This window comes from Eurytemora carolleeae, unplaced genomic scaffold (genome assembly GCF_000591075.1).
Source record: "Eurytemora carolleeae unplaced genomic scaffold, Eaff_2.0 scaffold468, whole genome shotgun sequence".
NCBI classification, from domain to species: Eukaryota; Metazoa; Arthropoda; class Copepoda; order Calanoida; family Temoridae; genus Eurytemora; species Eurytemora carolleeae.
Genome location: NW_019396653.1, coordinates 214,925 through 242,150, shown reverse-complemented (window position 1 = coordinate 242,150; position 27,226 = coordinate 214,925). Strand labels below are relative to the sequence as shown.

Here is a 27,226-nt window from a genome sequence, read left to right as displayed (position 1 = left end):
CTGTGTAGTGTGAAGACATATTCTAGTTCTTCTAATTTCTATCTGTAAACTCCAGTTCTTCTACTTTCTATCTGTAAACTCTAGTTCTCCTACTTTCTATCTGTAAACTTTAGTTCTCCTACTTTCTGTCTCTAAATTCCAGATTTCCTACTACTATAAGTAAACTTTAGTTTTTTTATAGTTTTTTTTTTATAAAAATACAGTGGGATTCAGAAAACTGTGAAATAGGAAGACAACATTTTGCCATCAAAACTTGAATAACTTTAAAATCAAGCTAATCAAAAACTGGTCTCTATGTAAACAAGCTGTGTTTCATGTTTATTGGAGTATTTAAAATCATAACTTGAGTTTAACAGTCGTCCTATATTTGCATAGTTTTATAGGGCCCATTGTACGTAATCTTTTATTTTTGTTTGTCTAAAGGAGGGGCTGGAAATATTAGAGAGAATAGAGAAGGAAGGTAACAAATTATTTTTCGCATCTGAAAATTTTTTTTATTCTTATTATTTTTCTTGTTTTTGATTTTTAACAATGTTTAGCGATACCTATGCAATATAAAGGGTGATTCTAAAACACACAAAATGCAAATTTTTATTTTTTGGGGCTTAAAACGTTAAATTCAAAGATTAAAAATGTAAAAATCTAAAGATTTGCACATGAATTTTATGTTTTTATATCACTCATCAGTCTCCTTTATCGACCTGACTCCCATTTTTATCTAAAACGAACTCTGGTTGACAGAGAATAAAAGCCAGTAAACGTCTACAATATCAAATTCTCTTTATTCAGGGTTTATCACATTTTTTTTATTTGGTTATCATTTAATACTTTCTCTATAGATGTCCTTGTCCTTCAGAATACTCAGAAAATTGTCAAAAGTCAAACATTTGCCATTTTGGTGGTTGGAAGACTGTAATTCAACAAGGAGTTGAAAGTCTCTTTTTCAGTATTTAAGGAGATTTCAGCTTCTTAGAATGCAGCTCCATCATCCTAGGACACTATTTAGATTTGAGTTTGTTCATCTGTATTTTTTTTGTGCCCATTACTTAAACTATGGCTTGAATCTAGATTTGTCAAATGTGTTTCACAATTTAATTTAAAATACTCATGCGCGCATGTTATTGATTATCAAATTAACCACCCAGCCAATATTTTTGGTTTTCATTACCCTTTAGGTTTTCAAAACAGAATATTTTCCCTGCGACTTTCATTTTTATGTATTAAATATGACAAATAAAACTTGAAAAATTGTTTATGTGATGGATTTCGACAAGAAACATGGTACTTTATAATATAATTTGGTAATTTATTTAGTATTTTCAATTCAAACCTTGATCTGTCTTTTCAAGATGGGTTTAGATGTTTATGTCATTATTTTTTCCATCAATTGGTCCTATAGGATCCCTGTTCTTAACAATTATTAGGATTTTGTTGGTTAATTTTGAGTTTTATCTTTTTAATTTACCTTTATATGCTTATTGAATTTCTGTTTCAGGTGAGATCTTCATAGAACTGCATGCACCTTTAAACCTGCTCAAGAAATTTGAAGGAGTTCTCAAGATGCGTCTGCCAATTAGGGTAATTTTTCTTTTTGCGGGATCCAGAAACTGTGTATTAAATAATGATGTGAAAAAGTACAGTAACAATAACTTAAAACACAACAAATTCTCTTATTAGGTTGATTTTCTAGCTGCTGGTAAAACTCAACGAGGTTATAGTGTATAGAGTGATGATGTACGCTAATCCTTTACTAATTGTATAGGCCATAAACTATACCGAGAGCGAACTGTATATTTGTTTATTATAAGTTGATTCTAGTCTAACCTATAGTATATCATTATTAGTAAATAGTTGTAAGTGTACAGTACAGCTAACTGAGCACACAGGTAGAGAACTATCATCTCCCTGGTAAAACTATATTGCTTTGTAAAATCAAATACTTAAAATATTGCTTAAATATCATCTAACTATATTCCATTGTATTATAGGTCCTGCAAGCTGTATCTTTGTAGATGTTAATGTTGAAAATTTAATTGATATTATTTTTATTAGTTTTGCCTTTCTGATCAACTATGAATTAGAAAACAAAATGTGTATTATTTAGAAAACTGATTATTTCAATTGTGTTGCACAAACTAAGCTTTTAAGACACTTCACGCCCATCTTCTATTTCTAATTGTGGTTCTATCTTTAAAGCATCTTAATAGAAAAAAACTAAGACAAACAAGCAAAAAATATGAATTGAAGTTGAGTATTTTTAAAGCCTAGTGAAACATAAACAGTAAAATATAAACATATAAAATATAATTTAAACATAAAATATAAACATTTAAAACATAAACAGTAAAAACAGATCAAATAGATTTGATCTGTTTCTTGTAGAAAAGTGAAGAAGAAGAGGATGATGAACCTGATCAAGGATTCCTTCAATCCTGGATACAGCGTACAAAGGAAACTAAATAATTCACAAATTTATCGGGAGAGGGGTGGAGGCATTTGATCGCAATAAATCTTAAGATAAAGAGAAAATATTTACACACAATTTCTCATCGTTAACAATTTTTGGAAAAGATTATTTAAACATATTGGCTGGATCTTTAGCTGTTTGATTGGTTTACAGCGTTAACAAACCAAAATACACTTCCTGTCGTGTAAAATATTATCCGTTCTCAAAATTATGACAGCTGCTCAAAAAAACATTATTTATTATGATGTTTCTAGTTCCAATGCCAGGGTTGTATTACAATTACAGTGAATCCCAGATATATGAATACAAGGCAAGAGTTTTTTATAATGTCGTATTACATAATTAAGATTAAATGCCGCGGAAAAATGAGTTTAATACTAAATTGCATTCATATTAAAGAGATGGAATTTATAGATTTTGAGGCGCGGTTTAAATCTGCCAAAACCCGGTTTAAATTAAGCGCCGGCTTAAATCTTGAAACATTTGATACAATTTTAAGTGGAACCAACCATATTTAAGCCGCGGCTTAAATTTAAACTGCCGCTCAAATTCTTTAAATTCGGTCACTGGGCTATTAATTTTTTTTTCGCGGCATTTGATCTTAAATAGGTTGAGAATAAGACATTATAAAAAACTCCTGCTATGTATTCATATATCTGGGATTCACTGACATAAATGAATTATTTATTTTCTGATACAGAAACGTTTCATTCCTGATCCTCGGATTAGGAATATTTCCAAGGAACCCAATTAAACTAGCGATAGAAACATTTATTCAGAAATATCACTCACCTCTGATCCTTTAGTAAAAGTAAATCCAACCTAAAGTCTGACCGCGTCAACCTTGTTGCACCGGCTAGTCTTATTGAGTGTCTGCTTCTTTTTCCCAATGACCGGGCAATACAGTACAAACTGGGACCGGAAAAGTTTACCCGGCTCGGAAATTCAAGTGTACTACGGCTGCCCGTGATATAAACTAAATATTCAACCTTTAGTTTCCAACATTAATGGTTTGTTTCATTGGGATGATTTCAGGGGAAGGAGTTGACAGCAATCGACAGGTAATTAAATAGAATTATACTGTGAGACTCAAAAAATTGTGGACTAGGAAGACGACTTTTAGACTCAAATTATTATTTTAAATGGTCCTTTGAACATGAAACACACCAACTGTGCAGTGTACACTACACAGTTCCATTCTATTAACAAATTGATGTTCAATCTACTGAATAAAGTATTTGCTTTATAACAACATTAAATTCACATAACACCGCTTAAACGTCGTCCTTCTATTACACTATATAGATAGTCGTCGTCGTATATATCAAAACAATGAAGATAACTTTTGATTTCAATTATTGATTTCTACCATGCTTTTAAACTGCAGCATGGATACATATAAACATTGAACCAAAGCTGTTAATTAACAGCTTATCTTTGTCTACTTGTAATCTTGTTTAATTTGAAAAAAGCTTGTCAGGAATCAAAACTTTTACTATATTTATAATTATTCTCTTCTCGATGTTTGATCCTATTTATTTTGCAGGGATACTGAATATCTGTTTGATCCTATTTATTTACCGAGTTATTACTTATTTATTGCAGGGATACTGATCATCTGTTTGATCCTATTTATTTGCCGATTTATCAAAGCATGTTAAAACATATCTAATTAGTTTTACATGAATAGCAATTTGGTTTATAACACATTGTAATGTAGTTTTCAAAAGGAGAATTTAGTAGTCTATTTTTCACTAAAGTTCTAATGTTTACAGTTTTTTAGTCAACTCTTGAATTTCTATCAAGTGGGTTTAGATCATTTGGTATTCTACTGTAAAAAGCTAAGAATGTTAAATTCACTGATTTTCTGGATTTGAACAACCCATTGCAACGATCTTCAATAATTTATGACTTTTTTTAACTCTTTTCATTTGGATTGTTCAGAGCAAGAATTGTGAATTATGTGCTGGAAAACACACGGTACGGAGAGGAGAAGTCAGAAGTCGGCCTCAACCGATTAGTCGAAATGAATGTGTTCACAGGAACTTAATCAATTATTTTTTATAGTTTATTTAATTGCTATCTTTTAAATATAACTTTTTTTCCTTGGAAACCATAAACTTAAAAAGAAGTACTAGTGAAAAAACATTTCTCTTAATTTTTGCTTCATTATTAAAGTTTTTGAAAATTAATTATTGATTATTTTGATATAGATTCATATTCCCCTCATGACTGGGACAAACGTCATCTGTTACACCTTTATTGGGCAGACACTCGTAATATTTTCAAACTTCAACCCTTAGGTAAATTCTAATCTTTGACTAAAATATATTTAAAATATTCACTTTTCTGCAGTCTAAGTTTTATATTTAGTTGTGAATCGGTAATGGTGATTCTAAGTTAGGTGGCAAATGTTAAAATCTGATTTTCTATTTCAAGTATTTAGTTTTTAATACGTGTTCATGTTTAATTCTTGCAAATCTTTATTTTAAAATACATTTATATTTGTTATTTATAGATGCAATTCGAGATTATTTTGGTGAGGGTATTTCGTTTTATTTCGCGTGGCAACAGTTTTATACCTTGATGCTCATATTTCCCAGGTTAGCTTTAGCTTTTCATAGATGGATCTCATTCTTCTTATTCTATTTTCTTTGTTAATAATATTTATGTATTTCGACATTTTGAATTTATAGAAAAATATTTTTACAATTGTGTCGAGTACTGCGACCGTTATATATTTAGCCCTGGAATATACAAAATTTTAATGGATAAATAGAAAAAGATGAAATAAAATATAATAATACATAAAATAAAAACAAGAAATATGATTCAACGTAAATAAAAACCTGTTATTTACTATTTTCTGGTAGTTTGATCGGACTCCTCTGTTTTGTGTATGGCGTATGGACCATGTTCAGTGATCCCATCAGGTATACTTTGTTCAAATTCAAATATTCAACAACTCAACAGAAATCAACCTGAGACGGAATATAGTAAAAAACAACTTTATAAAACTTGTAGCAAAAACCTCTAAAGGAATTGAGTTTTTTACCAGAAACAAATCCACTAATTCCACGTTCTTTGCATCATAATGTTGTAAACCTTAGATATTTCAAACTATGAATCAAAGGTTTACATCATCTGTGTCCGAATTTAATGAATTTGAGCCGCGTCTTAAATCCGCCAAAAACCGGTTTCAATTAAGCACCGACTTAAATCTTGAAACATTGAATACAATTTTAAGTGAAACCAACTTTTCGACACTTTGTGACACCAAATTTTGTACAGGCTGTTGTGTTTGGTCCTAATAATTGAGATAGAAGGCTGAAATTTTGCATGCAGCCTCTAATTGTGATCATCTACAAAGATCATGAATAAAATTTGAGATCGGAGGTCATTGACCTCCATTTTGACCTCCATGAACTCAGTAAATACGGGAAAATACCCCCTTTTCACTCTTATTCAATTATTATAAGTTTATCAGCTCTTACATGTTTTCATATTTTTGCTACCATATAAGTCATGCTCTGATATTATAGACCCATATATCCGACCTCCCTTTTCACCTTCCTTCGATAGTGACCTCCATAAGGGTCAAATATTAAATCAATAAAAACATCAGTATGGTTTCAGATTGAAATCGGAACACCAAAAAACCTATGATTTGATACCTCAAATGGCTTATTTTTATCAATTTAATATTTTACTTTTTTGGAACCATCAAGAATATTCTTTAAAAACTGGATTTTTATGTTTAGTAACGATATTTGCCCTGGTGGAATTATGGCGGATACGGTGATGTGTCCGAGATGTGATGGTTGTAAACCCTGGATCCTACAGGAGGCATGCAATATGTCAAAGGTAATTTCAACAATTTTAATAAATTTTAATTTAAGAAAAATATCCAGCTCTGTAGTGAATGTTAAATAAAATACGTTTCGGATGCAGCTTAACTCAAGTTGTTTTATTGCAGACAAAATTAGAAATAGTAATTTTCTAAAATATTCTATTGGTTTCCAATGCCATACTTTTAACTTTCTATGAATAAGCATGTTTTTTGCTTGAGTAAATTAATGAGATTCTATTATTATGATAAGAAAAATTCAAATTTTAAAATTGTTAAATAATCTATATAAAGGCTAAACATGTGTTTGATAACGAAGCAATGGTACTCTATGCAGCTTTCCTGATTGTTTGGTACACACTCTATCAAAGTATGTATTCTTTATCAATCTGGAAACTTTAAACGTATCCACCGGGGGGAAAAAAGAAAAAAGAAATATTTATGTTTGATTGGTCAAAAGAAATTGAGTTTTCGTCACAAACTTAAATTTAATCCCTATATCTTTACCAGGGGCGGATACAGGATGCGCTAGATTTTTTAGGAACAAAAAAATCTGAAAGTAGAACGAAAAATGGGTGGGGGTCGCTACAGGCAAATTTTTTTTAACCTGAAGTACTCAAATAGGGTCATTATTAAGATATTTGCCTGTTTTTGAGAAGCCCTTTGCACCAAAACAAACAAAAACTGGAGGTATAAGATGAATAGATTTGAGTTAATCTATAAATTACTTGTGAACATTTTTTAATAACGAATGGCCAATACTAATTTTTAATACAGGGAAAGTAAAGAATGTAAATTGTAAATGCCTATAAAGATCAAAACAGCTCAAATCTTCAGTTTTCCCAAAACTTAAATTGGAAAAGAACTTCCTGCAAGCTTGAGGAGAACTATACAGACAGTTTCTCCTAAACCTGACCATATTTTATTTTTAATTTCAATTTGTTTCCATGTTACATTTTGCTGTACAAGATGGTTTATTATAATCATTAATCTAATAAAAGAAGGGATAAGGATAGGCTTCTCAAAGTACAAAAAAAAATTAATTTAAACTCAATCATTTCTCACGTCAGGATAGAAATAAAAATTCCAAAATAACTCAGAAAGCACTCGAAATTTCCTTTAATTTGAAGAAAAAATAATCCTTTACCCAAAAAAAGATTTTATGCCAATTTTCTCCTTTTTCCTTCTTTCTTTCAATTTTCGTTTCCAATTCTTTTCATTTTTGCATTTTCTTCCTATTTTTGGTCTCAATTATTGCCCCCCCCCCCTCCTTCTAGCTACGGGCCTGCAAAAAATACTGAAAATAGACAAAAAGTTCTAAAATAAAAAGCTGAGAACTTGTATTATAATAGTGTGCTGATCATCATTTCATGCAGTTTTACGAATTACGTTCCCAGCTCTTTAATTTTTGTTCCTAATTCCTAGTTCTTTCATTTTTGAACTTAACTTCTTACTTGCTTCATGTTCCTATTTTTGTTCCCATTCCTAACAATGTGTCCCTAGACCATAAATCCCAGTCCTAAAACCTTTATTTTTGTCCCTAATTCTTAACAATTTTTTATTGTTCCTTAGATCATGTTATTTATTGTTTTTACGTTCTCAGTGCAGCCTGCATGAAACTCCTAGTTTCTTTTTCTTATTCCAAGCTGGCTCAATAGTCAATGTTCTTGTTTCCATTTATCGTCTTTTTGTTTCTCTTTAGTTCCTAACTCACCCAACCCAACATTTGTGATATTGTATTGTTCCTTTTTTAAAAACCTATAATGTTCCTATAGTTCGTTATTTTTTTACCTCGTTTCTAAAATCGTATAAATTGGTTAACTGACCTGTTTTTGTTCCTTATTTTAAGCACGACATTTCTTCTTATCTAGGATTTGACATACCAAGTTCTTTGTTTTTGTATTTAATATCATAATTCTTTCAAATAACTTGAAAATAGGTACAAACAATTAAATTATTTAAGAAAATTATTTTAGCAAATTGGGAATATTTTTTTGCCTCAAAATCTCGACCCCCCCCCCCCAAGTCCACCAGGGTTGCTTAAGGTACCCCTGCTCTCCTTTGTTTGTATCCAACCTTGATCTTTGCAACCAGATGGTGTAAACCTTTGATATTTCAAACTAAGACTTGATCTAAAAAATTCATAGCTTAAAATATCAAAGGTCTACAACATTGGGTTGCTAAGATGTAAGGGGAAACAGTTAGAGTTTGTGGCAAAAACTCATTTCCTTTAAAATTGAATGAACAGGGAAAAGGAAAAGGACCGAACCAGTATGATTGTTTAGCTAATTTTCGCTTCCTTACTTTCTTACTTCGTAATAATCAACAGACATGCAGATTCAAATTTAAGAAGCAAACTTTTTTTTTATTTGCCAGAATTGTGGAAGAGATTCTCGGCTGAGCTTTTTTACAGGTCAACTTCATTTTTTATTCTAGCTTTTTATCAAAATTTAGTTTATTCTTGAATAATGAATGATATTTCAAGTATTTAGATGGAATATGGATGAACATAATCCAGAGGAAGAATCCCCTAACACACTCAGGTATTACAGGGTCCAGGGTCAAGTGTCCAGGGTAAAGGGTGAAGGGTGAAGGGTCAAGGGTCAAGGATCAAGGGTAAAGGATCAAGGGTCAAGGGTCAAGGGTCAAGGGCCAAGGGTCAATGGTCAAGGGTCAAGGGTCAAGGGTCAAGGGTCAAGGGTCAAGGGTCAAGGGTCAAGGGTCCAGAGTCAAGGGTCAAGGGTCAAGGGGCAAGGGGCAAGGGGCAAGGGTCAAGTGAACAGAGTCAAGGGTCAAGAGTGAAGGTTCAAGGGTTAAGGGTCAAAGGTCAAAGGTCAATGGTCAAGGGTCAAGGGTCAAGGGTCAAGGGTTCATGGGGTTCAACCAACTTCCTGGACAAACTTGCAGACAAATTAACATTGGCTGTATAATCAATCAATTCCTAGAAAACATAAAAAAATAATAAAATTCCAATTCTGAATTGGTTTGGAAGTAATTACAATTTAAACGTTTTTGTTTTGTTTTACATAAATTCAAAACTGAAGATATTTTTTTTAGAATTGTCGCATCTTGGACATGCGTCATTTTCCTCATCCTACTTATTATCAGTGCTGTTCTAATCACTATTTTCCTTAGGTAGAATTTTATTCATTTATTCATTTAGTCTTTTATTAATTTTTTCATTTAGTCTTTTTATGTCAAAATGTTGGAAAATTGTATTAATAGTTTTTGGTAGTTTTCATAGAAAAAATATCTAAATAAATTTTATCTATTGTTTATAATTTTGTAATCTTTGCTTTTTAGAATGTATATAGTTTCGCAGTTTGCTAATTATGGAAACTGGATTTTACCAATATCAGTTGGAGGTTAGGATGAAGAAATAAATCTTGTATAAATGGCCTTAATTGGTTCTTTACGATTCCCCCGGTTCATTGTACTGCAGCACAAACATAATTAATAATATCTGTATAAGAGGGTAAAAGGATCAAAAACCTTGGTTTTAATGCGGATGCATTAATATACAATTAGGGTCTCAAATAAAAAGCGTCAAGAACTCAGTTCCTTTATTAGTTGGAAACTTCATTGTCATTTTAAGACCTTCAAGTCTAAAAATAGACTGATGTAATTACAATTTTAGTGCAGATATTATAAATGATTTTAATTATAAAAATCCAATTTCTAACGAGTCTTTAGATTATATCCCTTTTTTTAGATACCATGTCTTTTATGCAGATTATAAATCCAATACAAGATATAAGCCATCTAAGAGTTCGATAAAAGAACAAATTAAGCAATTAAGCATTTGTAGAAATTTTGCTGTTTAAAAAGTTTTTTATTTATATTACTTGTATAAACTTATAATATACCGTTATTAGTATTTTTTAAATGAAAAGACATAAAAAATTAAGCTCTCCTAAGTCTAATTTGTGTACTGTGAGGGTTAATTGTTTTGGTATCTGTTATTAAAACTTTGAAAACAACTTCCCGCACAACAAAACTGACTTCGGTCAACGTCTGCTATATTTAAACTTTGCTAAATTTTTATCATAGATAATGAAACACGTAGTTTTTTGCACATATTTTTTCTCAGGGTCAAGATTAGGCAAAGTGTCAGAAAATGAAGAAAATGTTTGAAATTAACAATGTAAAAAAATTTGCTTCTCCTACACAATGTTAAATTTTAAGCAAATAATATATTTTAGAAAACAAAGCAAAACCTACAACAACAACATTATGTGTAGGTGCTCTGATAAGTGCGATCATTCTGATTATTCTGGATTTTTGCAATGGATATCTAGCAGTTTTGCTTACAAAGCTGGAACTCAGGGAATATCAGATAAATATTTTTATTAAAAGTGTAGCATTCAGATAAAATATTTCTGATCTCATGAAAGGTTAAAAATCTGTGTCTAAATAGTTATATTTAAAGAAATCTGTTGATATCAGGAGAACTCAGAGTTCCTATGAAAAGTCTCTGGCCTGGAAAATTTACATCATTCAGTTGGTGAACAATTGCTTTCCTCTTGTGTATATAGGGTTCATCAAGGGTAATTCATCTTAAAAATTTTCAAAGTTAGTTTTATGAAAAATGCACAAAAAATATAACAAAAAATTTGAAAATTGAATTTCGATGTTTATTCTATGGAAAACCATTTTGAGTAGCTGATAGACAAAAAGCAGCGCTAACCAATTTTTGCCTTCCTAGTCTGACTTTTTAAAAATTATTTTGAGTATTTTATTAGGCCAGTTTATAGGGCGTCCTGGTGATTATCTAACTGTCTTGGGATACAGGTCAGATTTTATTAAATACATAAACATTAATTTTATCTATCCATTCAAACCATAGAATATTTACAGACCTATATAAATACCTAAATGTCTAATCCTTATATCTTACTTCTATCTTTGATATTTCAAACTATACATTAGCCAAAGAGTCAAAGTTTGAAATATCAAAGGTTTACACCACCAGGTTGCAAGAATATAGGGATTATAACTACTGACAGTGCAATATATTAACAGTGAATATAATACCTGGATTATTTCTAGACTAGAGGAATGTTCTCCTGGGGGATGTTTTATTGAGCTCAGTGTTCAAGTTGGATTTGTATTCTTTTTTAAACAGATTATTTTATCTGGAAAAGAATTCTATTTACCACAGCTCTTGAGGTGGTATAAAAATCCACACTCAAGGTTAGAAAAAAAAATATCAGATTGTTTACCCAATTCTGGTAAATGTCTCCGTACAGTCGTCAAGATTTTAAATTGAATTTTCTAGGGCTGACCATCTATATGATATTCAAATGATTAAGGATCACGAACTGGAAGAGTTTGACCAACAGGTAAAATGTATTGTACAGTTTTCACAAAAAAGATATTTTTAAGAATACATTTTATGTGTTTTTTATTAAAAAAAACATCCTAATTTCTTTGCACATTCTTTATTGTAACAATTTTTAAATGTTTTGTATTTATTTACTGGCTTGGCTCAAGTCTTAGACGATACTAAATCAGTTTTACATTCAAATTCATCAAAATAACTGAGGACTATATGTTTTATGTTTTATGTCTAGAAGTTTAAAAGAAATCAAAACATTTTTCAGGGTTTGTCAAAAGAGTACCTGGAAATTGACATAGAAATGAGCTATGTGATGTTTTCTGCAGCCTGCCCTCTAGCTCTTCTTGTTGGTATTTTAATCATTTCTCAATTTAAAATTTTAAGAAGAAAAAAGTTGTGAATTTTGAACTTATTAGAAAAAAAACTTATTTATTTAGCGTTAGGGAAGAATTTGGTGGAGACCAGATTTGATGCTAAAAAACTACTCCTGCAACACAGGTTATATTCAACACTTTTCAAGGGACTGAACATATGCTTTTCAAGGGACTGGACATGTGCTTTTCAAGGGACTGAACATGTGCTTTTCAAGGGACTGGACATGTGCTTTTCAAGGGACTGGACATGTGCTTTTCAATTTGACAAATGATTCACAACAGTTTCAATTTAACCGTTTTCACTTTTTTGCTTCAATTGTGTAAGTCTGATATATGCGTCTATTCTTTCAAATCAAGACAACATATCTTCATGCAGCGTCAGTTATGTTTTGCATAAGAGAATTTTTTAACTTTACAAAAAAGATATCTGGAAAACACAATGAACTCGGTTACGGTGGATAAAAACTGGTTTAGCAGTCTGTTTACCTACAGAGCGTCCCATATCATATTAGATTATCTCCAATCTTTAACGCCAAAATACGCACATAATACTCGAAAAATCTAGTATTTTCTGCCAAAAAAAATGTTCTATTAGATTTTTCAAAATGATTCATTCTTCTTAAACTTTCTGATTTGTTCAAATCGTAATTTAGACCCATTGACGCGGTCTAATTTGATATGGGACGTATAATCTAAATAGGCGATACGAAACAATATCTACAGTTTCCACATGAACATGGTGGGGGGAACAGGCCATGCAAAGAAGGCAGTTAGAGGAGGGGGGGGGGCTCAATTCTTTTTAACAGTTCCGCCACAAAAAATGAGTTTATTGTGAATTAAAAAATTTGCTGTATTGCAAAATTCTCTTATGGCCTTACATTACCTTGCGTATTAGTAAGAATCCGTAAAAATGTCGGACAGATATATAAATAAAATATATAATATAAAAAATAGCTAGATAGATAAATAGATTCTAATTTTTAGATTATATTCAAAGCTGGTTCTGAATCTATTGACCTAGTTGACCCCTTCAACCTTATTTTTTCCAGGAGACCGGTTGCGCAGAAAATGAGAAATATCGGAATTTGGCGGGATTCTATGAATTTCTTAGGTTAGGGCTTTTAAAGTTGGTATACTACATAGAATTAATAAATGAATATGAAAGAAAAAGTGGGGGGATATAAAAAATATTGTAATTCTTTAAGTTTATTCCAGGATGGTTTGTAATTGTAATTAATGCCTTGATGATTACTGTTACAAGTGATTTAATTACTAAGGGATCATCATTAAATTTAATTTATTAATTATCTCTATATATTACAGCTCATATTATGTTTGTTAAAATAACTCACTCACGAATAGAGTTATTCTGGAAAGTGTTTAAGTATTTTTGCGTTTTAAAAGGAGTGTTCGCGAAAAATGAAAGGGGGTTATAGGCTTAATGCGATAAAAAAGCGCTTTTGATCGCTACTAATGAGACGTCTTTAACAATTTTATCCTTATAGACGTAACAGATAGAAGTAACATTAGAAGCGATCAAAAGCGCTTTTTTATCGCATTAAGCAACCCCCTTTCAATTCTCGCGAATACTCTCTTTAATTGGGGATTCTGGAAGATTTCTTTAAGCTCTCACACTCACACCTCATCAGTTTACTTTCAAAATCTTTTAAAATCCTAAATGAAACCTTGAGCTGCCGCCTTAATATTTTTTAGTTTGCCATATTTACTGAATAGAGCTGTAGATCGATAGAATTGTTATTTTAAACAAATTCTTAAATTCTCAAAAAGGAATTGAGTTTTTACCTCAAACTATGATTTTCTAATTCCTATGTCTTTGCAACCAAATGTCGTAGACCGTAGATATTTCAAACTATGAATTATGTTAGATCTATCAATCAAAGTTTGATATTTCAAAGGATAAGTTTAACATAATGTAGCAATTTCTTGATGTATGAATGTATCAAGTGGGTGTACTCATTCAAATACACCGAAGAAGGAAACTTCAAAAACTACACTAACTTCACTCTCTCATCATACGATCAGAGGTCTTACTTTTACTAATTAGAAAATATCTTTTTTAAATCATTTATGCTATAGCTGCTGGAGTCACTAATTCTTGAAATAATATAAAGACAAAGCAATTTGACCTTTTATTTCTCAGATATTAACTTTAATTGACTTTTAATGTCTAAACTTATTTCTGATCATTTATTGTAGATTTTTATATTTGTATTTTTGTATAGGGATAATACGACATGCCGATATCAAGCCTTTGACCATTTACCAGCTGAGACCAACAATATTATCATTTTTACAAAGGAATTTTATTTTATTTTTCTACTTGAACCGATTCACAAGTTCACAACTGTACCCTTGAAACCTTTGTTTGGTCAAGCATGACATAGATATTCAATTTATCAGACAAAGGTTAAAGGTCACGCAACTCTGCCTCTTTAGTAAAAGTAAATTCAACCTATATGAAGCATAAAGTCTGACCGCGTCAACCTTGTTGCACCGGCTAGTCCTGTCCAATGTCCATAGAGCTAGGTACAGTACTAACTGGGACCGGAAAGGTTGACCCGGCTCGGAAATTCAAATGTACTACGGCTGCCCATGAGGTGCTATTGAGAATTATTCGAGACACTTTTTAAATAAAGGGTAACTTAAAAATACGTCTACAGTCCCTTTAAAATAAAGTTGGCAATACTTTTATGAAAATAAATAAAATTGTGAAGTTGCTGCTGGGCATTGGATATATTGTTCTGTTTGGTATCTGTAAGCTGATTATAAGGAATAAACTATTTTTCTAATTTACATATTTTGCAGTATTTTTTTATATTTCTAGACTAATTTTTCTAATTATCTACAGTGAGTCCCAGATATATGGATACATAGACTGTCATTAGTTTTTTGATAATTCTAAAGACAGGAATTGAATCTTTGCCACAAAGTCTGATTTTCTAATCACTATATCTTTGTAACCAAATGTTGCAGACCTTAGATATTTCAAACTGTGAATTCTGTTAGCTCAAATAATCTGAGTTTGAATTTTCAAAGGTTTACAACATCGAGTTCTAAAGATGTTGAGGTTTTAATATTTGATTTTGTTCCAAAGACTCAATTCATTTATTTTTATTTTTAATTCAAGGTAAATTAAAAGCTCTGAAATATGAATGCAATTGATATATTAATATTAAACTCATTTTTCCGCGGCATTTGATCTTAAATATGTAATACGACATTATAAAAACTCTTGCTATTCATTCACATATCTGGGATTCATTGTAGCATAATAATAATAAATAACTCTCCTGTTAAATATAAATTTTTTTTAATTAATTCTAAATATAAGGAAGACGATTTTTCCGACTCAAATGCCGTAGCCTTTTCTCTAGATGTATGTGTACTCAAGATCCATTTCCTCCTCATGTAGTGCCCACATGTCGAATCTCCGCTCATCCCAGCTCCCGGTATTCAGTCAGGTTTAGAGAGTTGAGCCGGTAACAGCTCCAACACAGGGAGCCTCTTGACTCCTTTATGATGATGACGCAGATACTCAGATAGCAGCAGACGCTCTTACCCGAAGGGTTCCCAGTTCATCATGCATTCCAGAGACAACATAATCGCTCATAGCCAGCATGATAAGCCGCGATCTCTGCCTACTAGGTTGGATAAGTCCTGTTGTTCAAGATCCTGTTGATCTGCTTCACCAACATGAAGATCTACATCACTCCCATGAAGTACCCACAAACATTCATCATTAATTCCATTGTTAATTTCTAAATCAATCAATTTTGACTCCGCCTTAAATGCAAATACTTCAAAACACTTTCGTTTTAAATAAATGTTAGAAATATCCATTTTAGATCTCTTTATTTTATTATAGTGACTTTTCAAGTCAACAAAATTATATTTAACAAAGTTTAACAAAGTTTAACAAAGTCTTGGCACTGCAATAAAAGACGACATTTATTCGGAAAATTCGGGTCTTTTAACATTTAACTGAATAATTATAAATATCATAATATTAATCAATATACAGGGTGTCCCAATAAACATGGGAATTCAGTGACGAATTCGATATCGTCTTTTCAAATAATTCTTTGATTTAGTATAGTGATACCTACTGAGAAAGCTGTAATCTGTTAGATTTTCGTCTGCTATGTGTACATTTTTTTGTTTATGTTTTGACTGCATACGGTTGTACTTAGTAAAACAAGAAAATTGCAGTATACAGAGTAAACTTGTCCGTCTTCACTATTCATCTTGCGGATAAATTGTTGACACATCTTTACAGTCTTTAACCCTTTTCATAAAATAAATTCTAGCAGACATAATAATATTATGACTTTTGAAATTAGGTATTACAGTGCTAATTCATAACAAAGACGATATCCAATTCGTCACTGAATTCCGATGTTTTTTGGGACACCCTGTAGCTTTCCCTTGCAAAAGAATGGAATACAGAATAGAATATACAAAATACTTTTCTCTGGGCTCTATAAAAAAGCATTTCTTTTAAAGAAAATATTCAGTATATATGAAAAATAGATTTGAAATTCGGTGATGGTGATGGAACAAACCTATGTAGAGAAAAAAAGTATATGTTAGTTCCACATTTTATTGAAAATATATTTCGGTCTAGGTTGACTCTCATCAGTTCTTTAGATTGTTTTGTCATGAAGATTAAAAACAATAGTTTTTTGCTATAGCTGTTGTATTCCTGATGAATCGAAGGATCTGACGAACAGAAAAGAAAGAGAGGTGAGAAGAAATACGCGAAAAAACAAAAGCATTAAAGTATTCAAGGTGGCCACAATGTACGGATTGTACGGATTTTTTATTTTTACAAAAAAATTGTACAAATTGTACAAAATGTACGGATAATGTCTCAAATATTACGGATTTTCAGGATTTTTACTTGGAAAACATTATTTTTTTTATTTTGACTCATCAAAAGCTAATTTTTGCATGAAAGTTTTCAAAAAAAAATTCGTCAAAATGAAGTCATAAGTTGCTGATTTTCCAATTTTGCATAAATTTTCAAAAGTTGCTGATTTTCCGACTAGGAAACTATAAATTAAACCTAAGTTGTTCTACTCTAACTGTATGAATTATTATATTAATAGGAAAGCAGATCTATTAGCTCTGATGAGAACCAGATTGAACCTGTTGTCCCTACATCTAACATTGACGAGAAAGAAGAAACCAAGCAGACGGATAAGGTAACCTGAGATTTTCTTTGGAAACCTAAGCTTTTAAACTGCCTCACTAGTCACTATGCATATGCCTAGCTCCTGGTTCGGGTTTTTCGACTTCTTTGACTCAGTTTTTATGTAATGTATCTATACATGTATGTATTTATGTATTGCCTAAAAATGAAATGTAATAAGAACAAGATGTTTATTGACCAGTTCAGTTTTTGGAATAAATAGCTGAAGTACAAGTGGAAATAGCTACGAGTAAAAATGCTAGTTCTGTTCAAAGTAGGGCTAGAAAAACTCTTGCGCTAGGTTAAGTTAATCTCGTTTACAAATCCCATTACAAGGTTTTTTTAGTGAGGAGGGGGTCCCGTCTTATGAAGAAAAGTTTCTGCAATTTTATATCATAATTCCATCCTAGTTCCATCCTAGTTTCATCCTAGTTCCAAATTGGTCCTTGGGGGTTCCTCAGTTGAGATCGGACATACAAACATACAAACAAACAGAGATTACTGCCTTATTCATTTAAATACTTTGCTTGTCTGTCTGCTTGTTTGTAACCGATAAACGGCAAAACGGCTGAACCGATCGGGACCAATTTTTGTGTTGGACCTCACATGACCGCACTTGCCCCAAAAGCCTGTTTTGTCTGTTTGTATGTCTGATCATAACTTATAAACCTCTTGACCGATTCGCCTCAAATTTCGATTGGAGAAGTCGGGCGAACCATGGGAATGTTCTTGGCTTGGTTTTCAGATTCTTAGTTGAGTAAGGTGACGTTTTAAGGCAGGCAAAGCTGGGTTCCTAAGCCATTATATTGGTACATGCAACTTTCTAATTTGTAATGATTATTAATAATATTATTTTTATCATAATTCCCCCAGTGTGGGGGGAAAACATTATGGTGCTGAATTGACCGGGTTTGGGGCTCAGTCTGAAAGTATGCAGTGATGGTCTGTGGATTCCACGTTGAGGACCTTTCACGATCATTTCTTTAATTAATTAAATTTAATAATGTTTAGGTCAATATGGCAACCAACCGAATTGATATCCTTGACTCTGCTCTTCCTATACCTGGGAGAATTGACAGGTATGAACCAGATTTAATTTCTAGAAATGGGATTGATAGAAATCAGTGCTTGAAATTCGGATCCAAAACATTTTGGCAAAGATACGCGGATTCACAGATCTTAATCCAAGGCCGGCAAAATGTCAACCAAACACTGAAGAGAAAAAAATGATGTTTTTAAAACACAAATCTGAACTGTTGAAAAATTTCATTATTTCTGAACGGTTCATTACGTTTTAGCACCTAAATAAGGGATGAAAAAAATAAGAAATAATTTGAAAATTCTTCTAGAATCTTCAGAAATGTTCAAGACCTCGATCTGAATTCCAATCCATTTTTTTCTGGAACCAGGATCAGATCCAGATCAAAATAAAATAGATCCCAAGCACTGATTTAAACTTAGCTAGTAACTAGAAACTGACCCTACAATTTATTTGTACATTATATTAACATTGAAAACAGAGCCGAAAATTTAATGAATGATTTTTTGGAAAACTTAAAAAATGATAATTAAAGGGATTGTAAAGGAAAAATGAAACCTACGTTACTTAGGATTTGATCAAAACCCTTGAGAGTTCCATCTAATGTTCCTGTCCCAAGAAATTGCTAAAAAAAACTGTGTCAAATTTATGGAAAAAGCATGCCAAATTTTGTATAAAAATAGTTTGTTTAAACAAATCATATTCAGCAAATATGCAACCAATCTGAAAACGACGATATCCCACGATAGCCTAAGTAAATTAGGTTTGCTCTTATTATAATTGAGACCCATTAAAATTTGGAATAGGAAGACGACTGTTAGAATCAAGTTATGACTATGAATATTTTAATGAACATGATTTAATGCAGTGTGCTGTTGACACAGATCCATGTTTACTGAATAAGTTGGGTTTCAATCAACTGAAAAACTTATTCTTTTCAAAAGCATCAAATACTCAACAAATTACTCGTCTTCCTTTCTTATTTTTTTTTTAAATGTTTGCGCTAAATAAGATTGTTACTGTCGCTACGAAATGTATTGAATTCCTAATAAATCATTAATTTGTTTTTCTGTTTAGAGATTATGCTTCAAGTACAGTTATGTCTCTATCTTTAATTTTTCTACTTTTTCTTTAAAAATGTTTTCAAAAAAGTAATTTTAAGATTAGGATCCGGATCTGGATACATTGCATCCTGATTCTGGATCATAATCATTTAGAAATAGCACAAAAATAAGTGAAAAATGTAAAAAATTAAATACATTCACTTTAAAAAAGTTTATTTTGAAGAAATTTTCAAGGTCTAAATCCGGACTCATTTTTTCCACGCGGATCTTATTTTTAAAAAATGGATCCTTACTATTGGTTTCAGGTTTACAAAGCGTCATAAATTGTTAATAAATCATAATTTTGTAAATTATGTTTAGAATAATTGAGTTCCCTCTGGCAAATGAAGAGGCAAGGCTAGATATTCTCAAGAATTATTCAAGGAAGATGAATCTTACAGGGTAGGTTTATTGCAGGGGAGTATTTTGAAGAAAATATGGAGTTATATAAGTTTTAAAAAATTGGAGTTTGATAGAGTTTAATAAGTTGAATTTGGGAAAATAAATTATTGTTATGGGAAAATACATGGGTGTTATTTTTGAAAAATGGTTAGAGCGTATTGACTATGTTTAAGAGATTAATTAGAATAGTTTTTTTAGAGATATTGATTTATGAATTATTACAGTTCTAAAAAATAGGACGCTACTGAAGTCTGATTTGATAAGTGCGAAAAAACTGCTACAGTTGTTAAATTTTACAGTCTACGTCTGTTCAACAATTCAGATAAACCTGTTAAGCTCAAAAAATACCTTCTTTGTTCATTAATGTACAAACAAAAATGCGTCATTGTAGACAAAATTGATACATTATTAAGTCAAAAAACGTTCACAGTTAAAAAAAAACATAAACAAAATACAAAAAGTTGAGAAAAAATCTAGTTTGTTATAATTACTCTTTGTTCAGAGGAATAAACCTGCGGAAGATTGCTGAACAGATGGGAGGAAGTTCAGGAGCTGAGGTTAAAGGAACATGCACAGAAGCAGGTGAACACACCAAAATTATGATAACATACAAACAAACATACTAACTAACAAACAAACGATGATATAAGAATAGCCGTGATAACGTTCAGGAAAATCGTGTGTCTCTCTTCATCCAAACTATTGAGATCTTCATTTTTCATTCGAATCAAGCAATTGTTTCATTACTTAACTTTTTACTTACTGATGTGAATCAGACATACCGCGGTATGTAAATAAAGGGCTCGACTGCATTATGCCATCAGTTCCTTTAACCCTGTTGATGTTTAGGTATGTACGCACTGCGTGAACGCCGAGTTCATGTCACCCAGGAGGATTTTGAGATGGCAGTTGCGAAGATTATGCAGAAGGACTCATAGAAGAATATGTCCATTACGAAGCACTTAAAGAAGATCAAAAATTGTGTCAAGTCGGTTAATAATTTGTTCGGATCAACTGTATATATAACAACTATCGAATAGATCAACTATACTTTTTCACATTGATCAACAACATGCAGCAAAACAATATATGTGAAATTATAAACTATAAACAATTTATAAAACCTATTTATATTTTTCAAGGTTTCATAAGGCAAAACGTTAGTTAACGATAATTTCGTAAAAATTTATTCATTCATTTCATTTAAAAATAATAAATTTTTAGTTTGTTTATATGTAGTAATGCTCAATTGACTAAAAACTGGGTTGTGAACAACTGACTTTAGTACAATTGTGCTGAAGTCCAAACGGCCTTTTATAGTCCTATCGATAAAAAAGCATCAGTTCTACTGTTCTACACAACATAAGAAGATTGAAGGGCTGAAGTTTCACTTCACAATCAGAATTGTTAATTCTAAACATTTGCTATTTTTACACTATTTGACCCTGAGAGAAAATGTTGCAAAGTTTGAAAAAGGTAATTATATAACAGAATACAGTTTTGAAATGTTAAAAGTTCTTTAGAAGTTGTAAAAAACGAACCACGTTATGTCCCATCACTGCTGGAAAGTCCCAATCGAATAGGAAATCAAAGTTAAGCATATTAATGTCAATTTGATGGCAACAAAATAGTGTTGAGCCTAATGAAGATGCAGCTAATTTGTTCGTTCTCAGAGAGGTTTGCAACCAGCATGAAAAACATTAAAACTTTATGTCTCTCTACATATTTCTAGAAGAAACAATGATTTTTATGCGAGTAATAAGCTCTCTGGACCTTTTGAGGAACCTTAATTTTAAATGAAAATCGAATTATTAGGCAAATTTTTGTAATTTTGATCATTCATAAACATTCCATGGGGTCACGTGAGGTCCACACAAAATTTGGGCCCGATCGGTTGAGCCTTTTTTTTATCAATACACAATTTAAGTATACTCAATTTACATACAGATTTTTGAATATTCGACACAAATTACTTGAACGACCTCTTCTGAAATAAAAAACAAATTGCAGAAGTACTGCTGTTTCTTGTCAATTTAAATGATTTGAAGGGCTGTAATCCCCCTAATCCAGTTTTATTGGGCAACCTTGTATATTTTCTTGGATTTCTTTTTCTTATTACTTGGGGCTCATTTGATCTTGCCAAGCTACATTTGTTGCATAAAATGTGCTGTGTCAACTCTACATTGGGTGGTCTAGGCTTGACGGTACAACTGAAAGTTTTTGACAATTAACAGTAAATTCAGTTGTTTACGGAAAAATCCGTTAATTTTGATATCGTTACCGAACAAAAAAAAACCTTCATGAAACTTAAATGAATGTAAATTAAAAAAAGAACGAATGACTGTGTTTTAAAATTACTGAGACTGTCGTTAATTTTCTGCTTTAAATTTCATGAAATTTTAAGAAATTAAAAAAATATTAAAACATTTTCTGTTAAAGACATTTTTAAAATTGTTATCGTAACAAACAGTAACTTGCAGAAAGAAGGGAAAAACGGAAAAAAACCGATAACGAAGGGATTATTTAGTTCTAAGCTAAAGAGGATCTGCTACCTGAAAAGTTGGTAACGTTTAGCTATTTTAACTAACCATTAACGACTGGCTTGAAAAAATCACTTTTGGCTCAATTTTTGTGTTAATTTAAAAAAAGTTCGTCTTCGCTACATGTCTGTACTGTACTGTACTGTACTGTACATGTCTGTACTGTACTGTACTGTACTGTACTGTACTGTACATGTCTGTACTGTGATAACCAGAAAACAATTTGAAAAAGGACAACATTATTACAGAAATGAAGTGTAATTAGTGTTGTTACAAAGCAAATGGTATTACTAGACACTTATAACATCACTGATTTAGGAAACTGGGTCTGTTTAATTGCACAATTACTAGGTGTCATATGCATCTCACTGGACTATAAAAAGCTATAACTTGATTCTAAAATGCATCTTCCTATTTCAGAGTTTTTTGGTTATCACTGAATAATTTCCATTTCGATATTTTCGGATTTTTTTCTACAGAAGTTTTGACGTTGGAATTAAAGGGAGTGACCGGCAATGTATGGAGGTTGAACCATGAATATCTAGTATTGTGGACAAATTTTTTAGGATTCACTTGAGACATATAAAACGTTTCTACGGCGCATATTTACTAAGTTTGAGCCAGTAAGTCGACGTTCAAAATCAAAAATTTGGGTTGGTACGTTTTCAAAATCGGTTTTTTATATTATTTTACAACGACGAAAAATAATGTAAAAAAATTCTGCAGTAAACTAATTAGATGTTTAGGAAGAGGCTGAGAAAATAAAAATTATCTCTTATTATCGAAAATAAGTAATCACGCAAAATAATCCTTGGAGACCCCTATATTTTAATTGGAGACACGTAGATTATTGTTGGTAACCTCCATATTTTTATTGGAGACCTCATATTTTCGTTGGGCACCCCCATATTTTCACTGGATACCCCCATATTTTCATTGGAGACCCCCAGATTTCAATGGAGACCCCAGATTCTCGTTGGAGACCTCTAGATTCTCGTTGGAGACCCCCAGATTTTCATCGGAGATCCCAGATTTTCATTAGAGACCCCCACCGAATTTCATTGAAGACACCTTATTTTTTGGGGGTCTCCAATGAAAATATAGTGGTCTACAATGACTATCTGGGCTCTACAAATGAGAATCTCGGGGTCTTTAATAAAATACGGGGGTCTCTAATTAAAAGTTTTCTAATAATAATCTTGGGTCTCCGACGAAAATAGGAATTCTCTAATGGAAATCTAGGGGTCTCCAATGAAAATCTATGGGTCTCCAATAAAAATCTTAGGGTTTTCCGCAGGGGGGCTGGATCTTAGCTACCTCTCCTTGTGTATTGGCCTGAGTGTACACTTGGGATAGTTTACTGATAAAGGATGTTAAGAGATTATGGCCTATTCATACAGTACAAATATCAAATATGCAGTACGCTTTCGGAGTACAAGTGTATGGGGAGGTTTTGTATCTTGAATTTTACTCAGTTTTCTCAGAACAGTTTATTAATATTGCTCTGTAAAAGACTGTAATAGTTTTTCTTCCCGTGAAAATGGAATCCTGAACACAATAAAGGAGTAGTGGATTTTAATACTTACATGGAAAATAAATTCTCCATTTAAATATTTTCAGAAATCACCCCCGAGTACTGTATTATACAGATTGATCTTTGGAAGTGAAGTACATGGCAGCTGTACAATTAGTAAAGAATTAGCGTACATCATCACTCTATATACTATAACCTCGTTGGGTTTCCATTACAAATCTTGTGTATCCAATGAAGATATGGAGGTCTCCAACAAAAATATGGAGGTCTCCAATAAAAACCTAGGGTCTCCTATGAAAATGGGGACCTCCAACGAAAATAAGGGTCTCCAATGAAAATATCAGGGTCTCCAACACAAATCTTGGGTCTCCAATGAAAATCTGGGGGTTTGCATTGCAACAAAATTATGGGGTCTCAAAAATGAAAATCAGGGGGTACGTCTCCATCGTAACAAATTTAATAACCAATTTATGGGAGTCTCCATCAAAAATATGGGCGTCTCCAACAAAATAAAATGAGGTCTCCAATAAAAATTTTGGGGACTCCAACGAAAATCTGGGGTTTCCAATAGTACTCCAATAATGATAATTTCTTCCGAGACTCGACACCAGCAGCAATAACTGTAAAAATTGTCTGCAGCAAACAATAACAGACGGTGTCTCCCAATAAACATGGGAATTGAGATACGAGTTGAAAGTCGTCTTTGATTTCTGATATTTAATGCATGACAAAGCAAGTAAAAAAAACGAGGCTGTACTTCTTACGAGATTTTCATAAAGTGCAGGTCCACACTCTTCTTTTCTTGTATCTTAAAAGCTGACGAAGATATTAGATTTTACGACAATTTTATATTTATCTTTAAAATTTAACTTTTAAAAATTAGGACAGGCTATGCGCCGCGGCTAGAGGGCCGGGCACAATAAGCAAATGTACTCTCCTAGGCTGTACAAATACCGAGATTCTTATGTACTGTATATACCTATAGTACACTCCTTCGGTTCGTTATTACTTACACACACTCTTTTGGTACAGACATATATGCTTGACGTTTCTGCCCCCTGCTAGCCTGTCATAGCCGTGGCTCTTGGCCCCAGCATGTCTCAGTCTCGACGCCTGGCACAAGCGCCGCAGCGCTTTGTCCTTTGTGCATAGCAAAAAATACTGAATTTATACTTTAAAATATTTTATTATTTGATTGATGATTAGGTAAATCTACACTGGCGGATACCTTGTTCAACACTAGCTTTGAATCCCAACCAGAAACCCACAGGTTTAGTTCGTGAAATAATTTAATGAATTTGAGCCGAGTCTCAATTCCGCCAAAAACCGGTTTCAATTGGGCGCCGGCTTAAATCTTGAAACATTGAANTATGAACGAGAAATGACCAAGTCACTTTCGCAGATAATAAAATAATAAAATAAAAAAAATCATTTATTGTTTTCTGCAGTAAACATAATAAAAAATTACACAATCTCAATAAAAATAAAAATATAATTGAAATTACTGAATATAAACAGTTTAAAGGAACAAAAAGAGATATATATAATTTATACTTGATCAGACAAAGCTTTCAAGGTTATCGTTGTAAATTGTGCATTGTCATCTTTTCATGGAGTTGGAGGGTCACTTGATATACACTTAGCCCCTTTCATGATTCAGGAAATACACGATTTTTTTTAATCTCAAGTAAAAATGAAATCTTTTAATTTTAGAGAACAAGAAGTGAGACTCAAGGCGCAATCTTTTGAGCTTCAGGTAGGGTTATTCTTATTTTGAGCTTCAGGTAGTATTAAGCTTATTTTGAGCATTTGAGCTTCAGGTAGGATTATTTATATTTTGAAAAAAAAATCGCACATTGAATTGAAGAAACATACATATCTAACCGTCTTGTTTTATCATTTGGGAAAATAAGGTTTTTGTTGTGATGTTTACTGTTTTTTGTTTGTTTTCAGGTTTAAATTCAAGTTTTTAATCCCTCACCACTTTTCAAGATTAAAAAAACACTTAAATTTAAACCTGAAAGGAACAGTAGAAGTAAAAATCCCGGCAATAAAACATATTGTCCCACATGATAATAGATGGATATATGATATATAAGAAAAAATATTTAAAATAATATTCCTTCCTAATTATTTATTTTATAGGAGAGCAATGTAAATTTGCGCCTGACTCTGGTTGATACAGTAGGATATGGAGATCAGATAAATAAGGGGGATAGTTTTAATAGTATAGTCGAGTATATTGATAACCAGTTCGAGGCTTATCTACAGGTATCCATCTATCTATTCTATATTAGGGTATGTAGGATATGGAGATTAGATAAATAAGGGGGATAGTTTTGATAGTATAGTCGAGTATATTGATAACCAGTTCAAAGCTTATCTACAAGTATCCATCTATCTAAATCTATTCTATATTGGGGTATGTAGGATATGGAGATCAGATAAATAAGGGGATAGTTTTAATAGTATAGTCGAGTATAATGATAACCAGTTCGAGGCTTATCTACAGGAATCCATCTATCTATTCTATATTAGGGTATGTAGGATATGGAGATTAGATAAATAAGGGGATAGTTTTGATAGTATAGTCGAGTATATTGATAACCAGTTCGAGGCTTATCTACAGGTATCCATCTATCTATATCTATTCTATATTGGGGTATGTAGGATATGGAGATTAGATAAATAAGGGGGATNTGAATTTATGGAGAACGTTTTTTATTTTGCGAGGAAAAAATTGAACAATATTTTAGGGAACTTTTTACTGACTTTCATCTTCTAAATACTTAAGTAAATAATTTAGTCTGTATGAAGAAGCTGGATCAGAAGGTGAACATAATCCCGATCATCGCCAAGGCGGACACCATTAACAAGACGGAGCTGGCAAAATTCAAGGTTGGTAATAAATTTCAGGGGTGTATATTTTCTTTCAAAATCAATTTTTTTACGTTTTTTTTTCGCTGAAATTAATGATTATTAAATAAATGATAAATGGGTTATTCGGAAAAATTTAAACCCCGAAATAATTTCGTGTAGGATTTGAACTACTTAGACTAAATTGAACCACATCTAAACTTGTAAACCGGCGCACAGCAGATGTGGTTTAACAGTCTACGTAGTTCAGCTACTTCTCGCAAACAGGCTATTCATTAAATTTGGCCTCTGTTTTACTATTTCTCATTATTTTATTAAATTATCGTCTCATTCCTAATTAATAATCATTATCTATTTTCCTGTTTCTTTTAAAAGGTTTTCTTCGCGGAATTAGGGAAAATAAATGTTTTTTAGAGGAAAATTGATAAATATTTGTTTTAAAGTTTAAAAAACTTGCCTTTTCATGTCCAAGTTCATCCCCCCCCCCTCCATC

At 31.9% G+C, this 27,226-nt stretch overlaps 2 protein-coding genes across 2 annotated transcripts in view; both read left to right on the top strand.

Annotated features, from left to right (window-relative positions):
• The window catches only part of LOC111706943 (anoctamin-5), a 21,673-nt gene extending 659 nt beyond the window's left edge, over positions 1-21,014 (top strand). Inside the window, exons 2-34 of the mRNA XM_023479898.1 lie at positions 424-460; positions 1,496-1,578; positions 2,383-2,451; positions 3,168-3,209; positions 3,503-3,528; positions 4,412-4,509; positions 4,681-4,770; positions 4,986-5,070; positions 5,341-5,400; positions 6,229-6,331; positions 6,609-6,684; positions 8,691-8,727; positions 8,807-8,857; positions 9,372-9,449; positions 9,618-9,679; positions 10,556-10,640; positions 10,761-10,861; positions 11,057-11,105; positions 11,364-11,507; positions 11,593-11,656; positions 11,918-12,002; positions 12,090-12,150; positions 13,076-13,137; positions 13,242-13,303; positions 13,992-14,071; positions 14,270-14,345; positions 14,762-14,817; positions 16,739-16,790; positions 17,156-17,251; positions 18,250-18,317; positions 19,702-19,782; positions 20,285-20,364; positions 20,632-21,014. Of these exons, the coding sequence (XP_023335666.1) occupies positions 1,561-1,578; positions 2,383-2,451; positions 3,168-3,209; positions 3,503-3,528; positions 4,412-4,509; positions 4,681-4,770; positions 4,986-5,070; positions 5,341-5,400; positions 6,229-6,331; positions 6,609-6,684; positions 8,691-8,727; positions 8,807-8,857; positions 9,372-9,449; positions 9,618-9,679; positions 10,556-10,640; positions 10,761-10,861; positions 11,057-11,105; positions 11,364-11,507; positions 11,593-11,656; positions 11,918-12,002; positions 12,090-12,150; positions 13,076-13,137; positions 13,242-13,303; positions 13,992-14,071; positions 14,270-14,345; positions 14,762-14,817; positions 16,739-16,790; positions 17,156-17,251; positions 18,250-18,317; positions 19,702-19,782; positions 20,285-20,364; positions 20,632-20,720 (2,286 nt within the window). The 5' untranslated portion in view covers positions 424-460; positions 1,496-1,560 and the 3' untranslated portion in view covers positions 20,721-21,014. The remainder of the gene's footprint in view (positions 1-423; positions 461-1,495; positions 1,579-2,382; positions 2,452-3,167; positions 3,210-3,502; positions 3,529-4,411; positions 4,510-4,680; positions 4,771-4,985; positions 5,071-5,340; positions 5,401-6,228; positions 6,332-6,608; positions 6,685-8,690; positions 8,728-8,806; positions 8,858-9,371; positions 9,450-9,617; positions 9,680-10,555; positions 10,641-10,760; positions 10,862-11,056; positions 11,106-11,363; positions 11,508-11,592; positions 11,657-11,917; positions 12,003-12,089; positions 12,151-13,075; positions 13,138-13,241; positions 13,304-13,991; positions 14,072-14,269; positions 14,346-14,761; positions 14,818-16,738; positions 16,791-17,155; positions 17,252-18,249; positions 18,318-19,701; positions 19,783-20,284; positions 20,365-20,631) is intronic.
• A 4,044-nt stretch (positions 21,015-25,058) lies between these two features.
• The window catches only part of LOC111706931 (septin-2-like), a gene marked incomplete at its 5' end in the record, with an annotated part of 8,875 nt that continues 6,707 nt past the window's right edge, over positions 25,059-27,226 (top strand). The window contains 4 exon segments of the mRNA XM_023479881.1: positions 25,059-25,126; positions 25,570-25,612; positions 26,002-26,127; positions 26,590-26,754. Coding sequence (XP_023335649.1) covers positions 25,059-25,126; positions 25,570-25,612; positions 26,002-26,127; positions 26,590-26,754 — 402 coding nt within the window.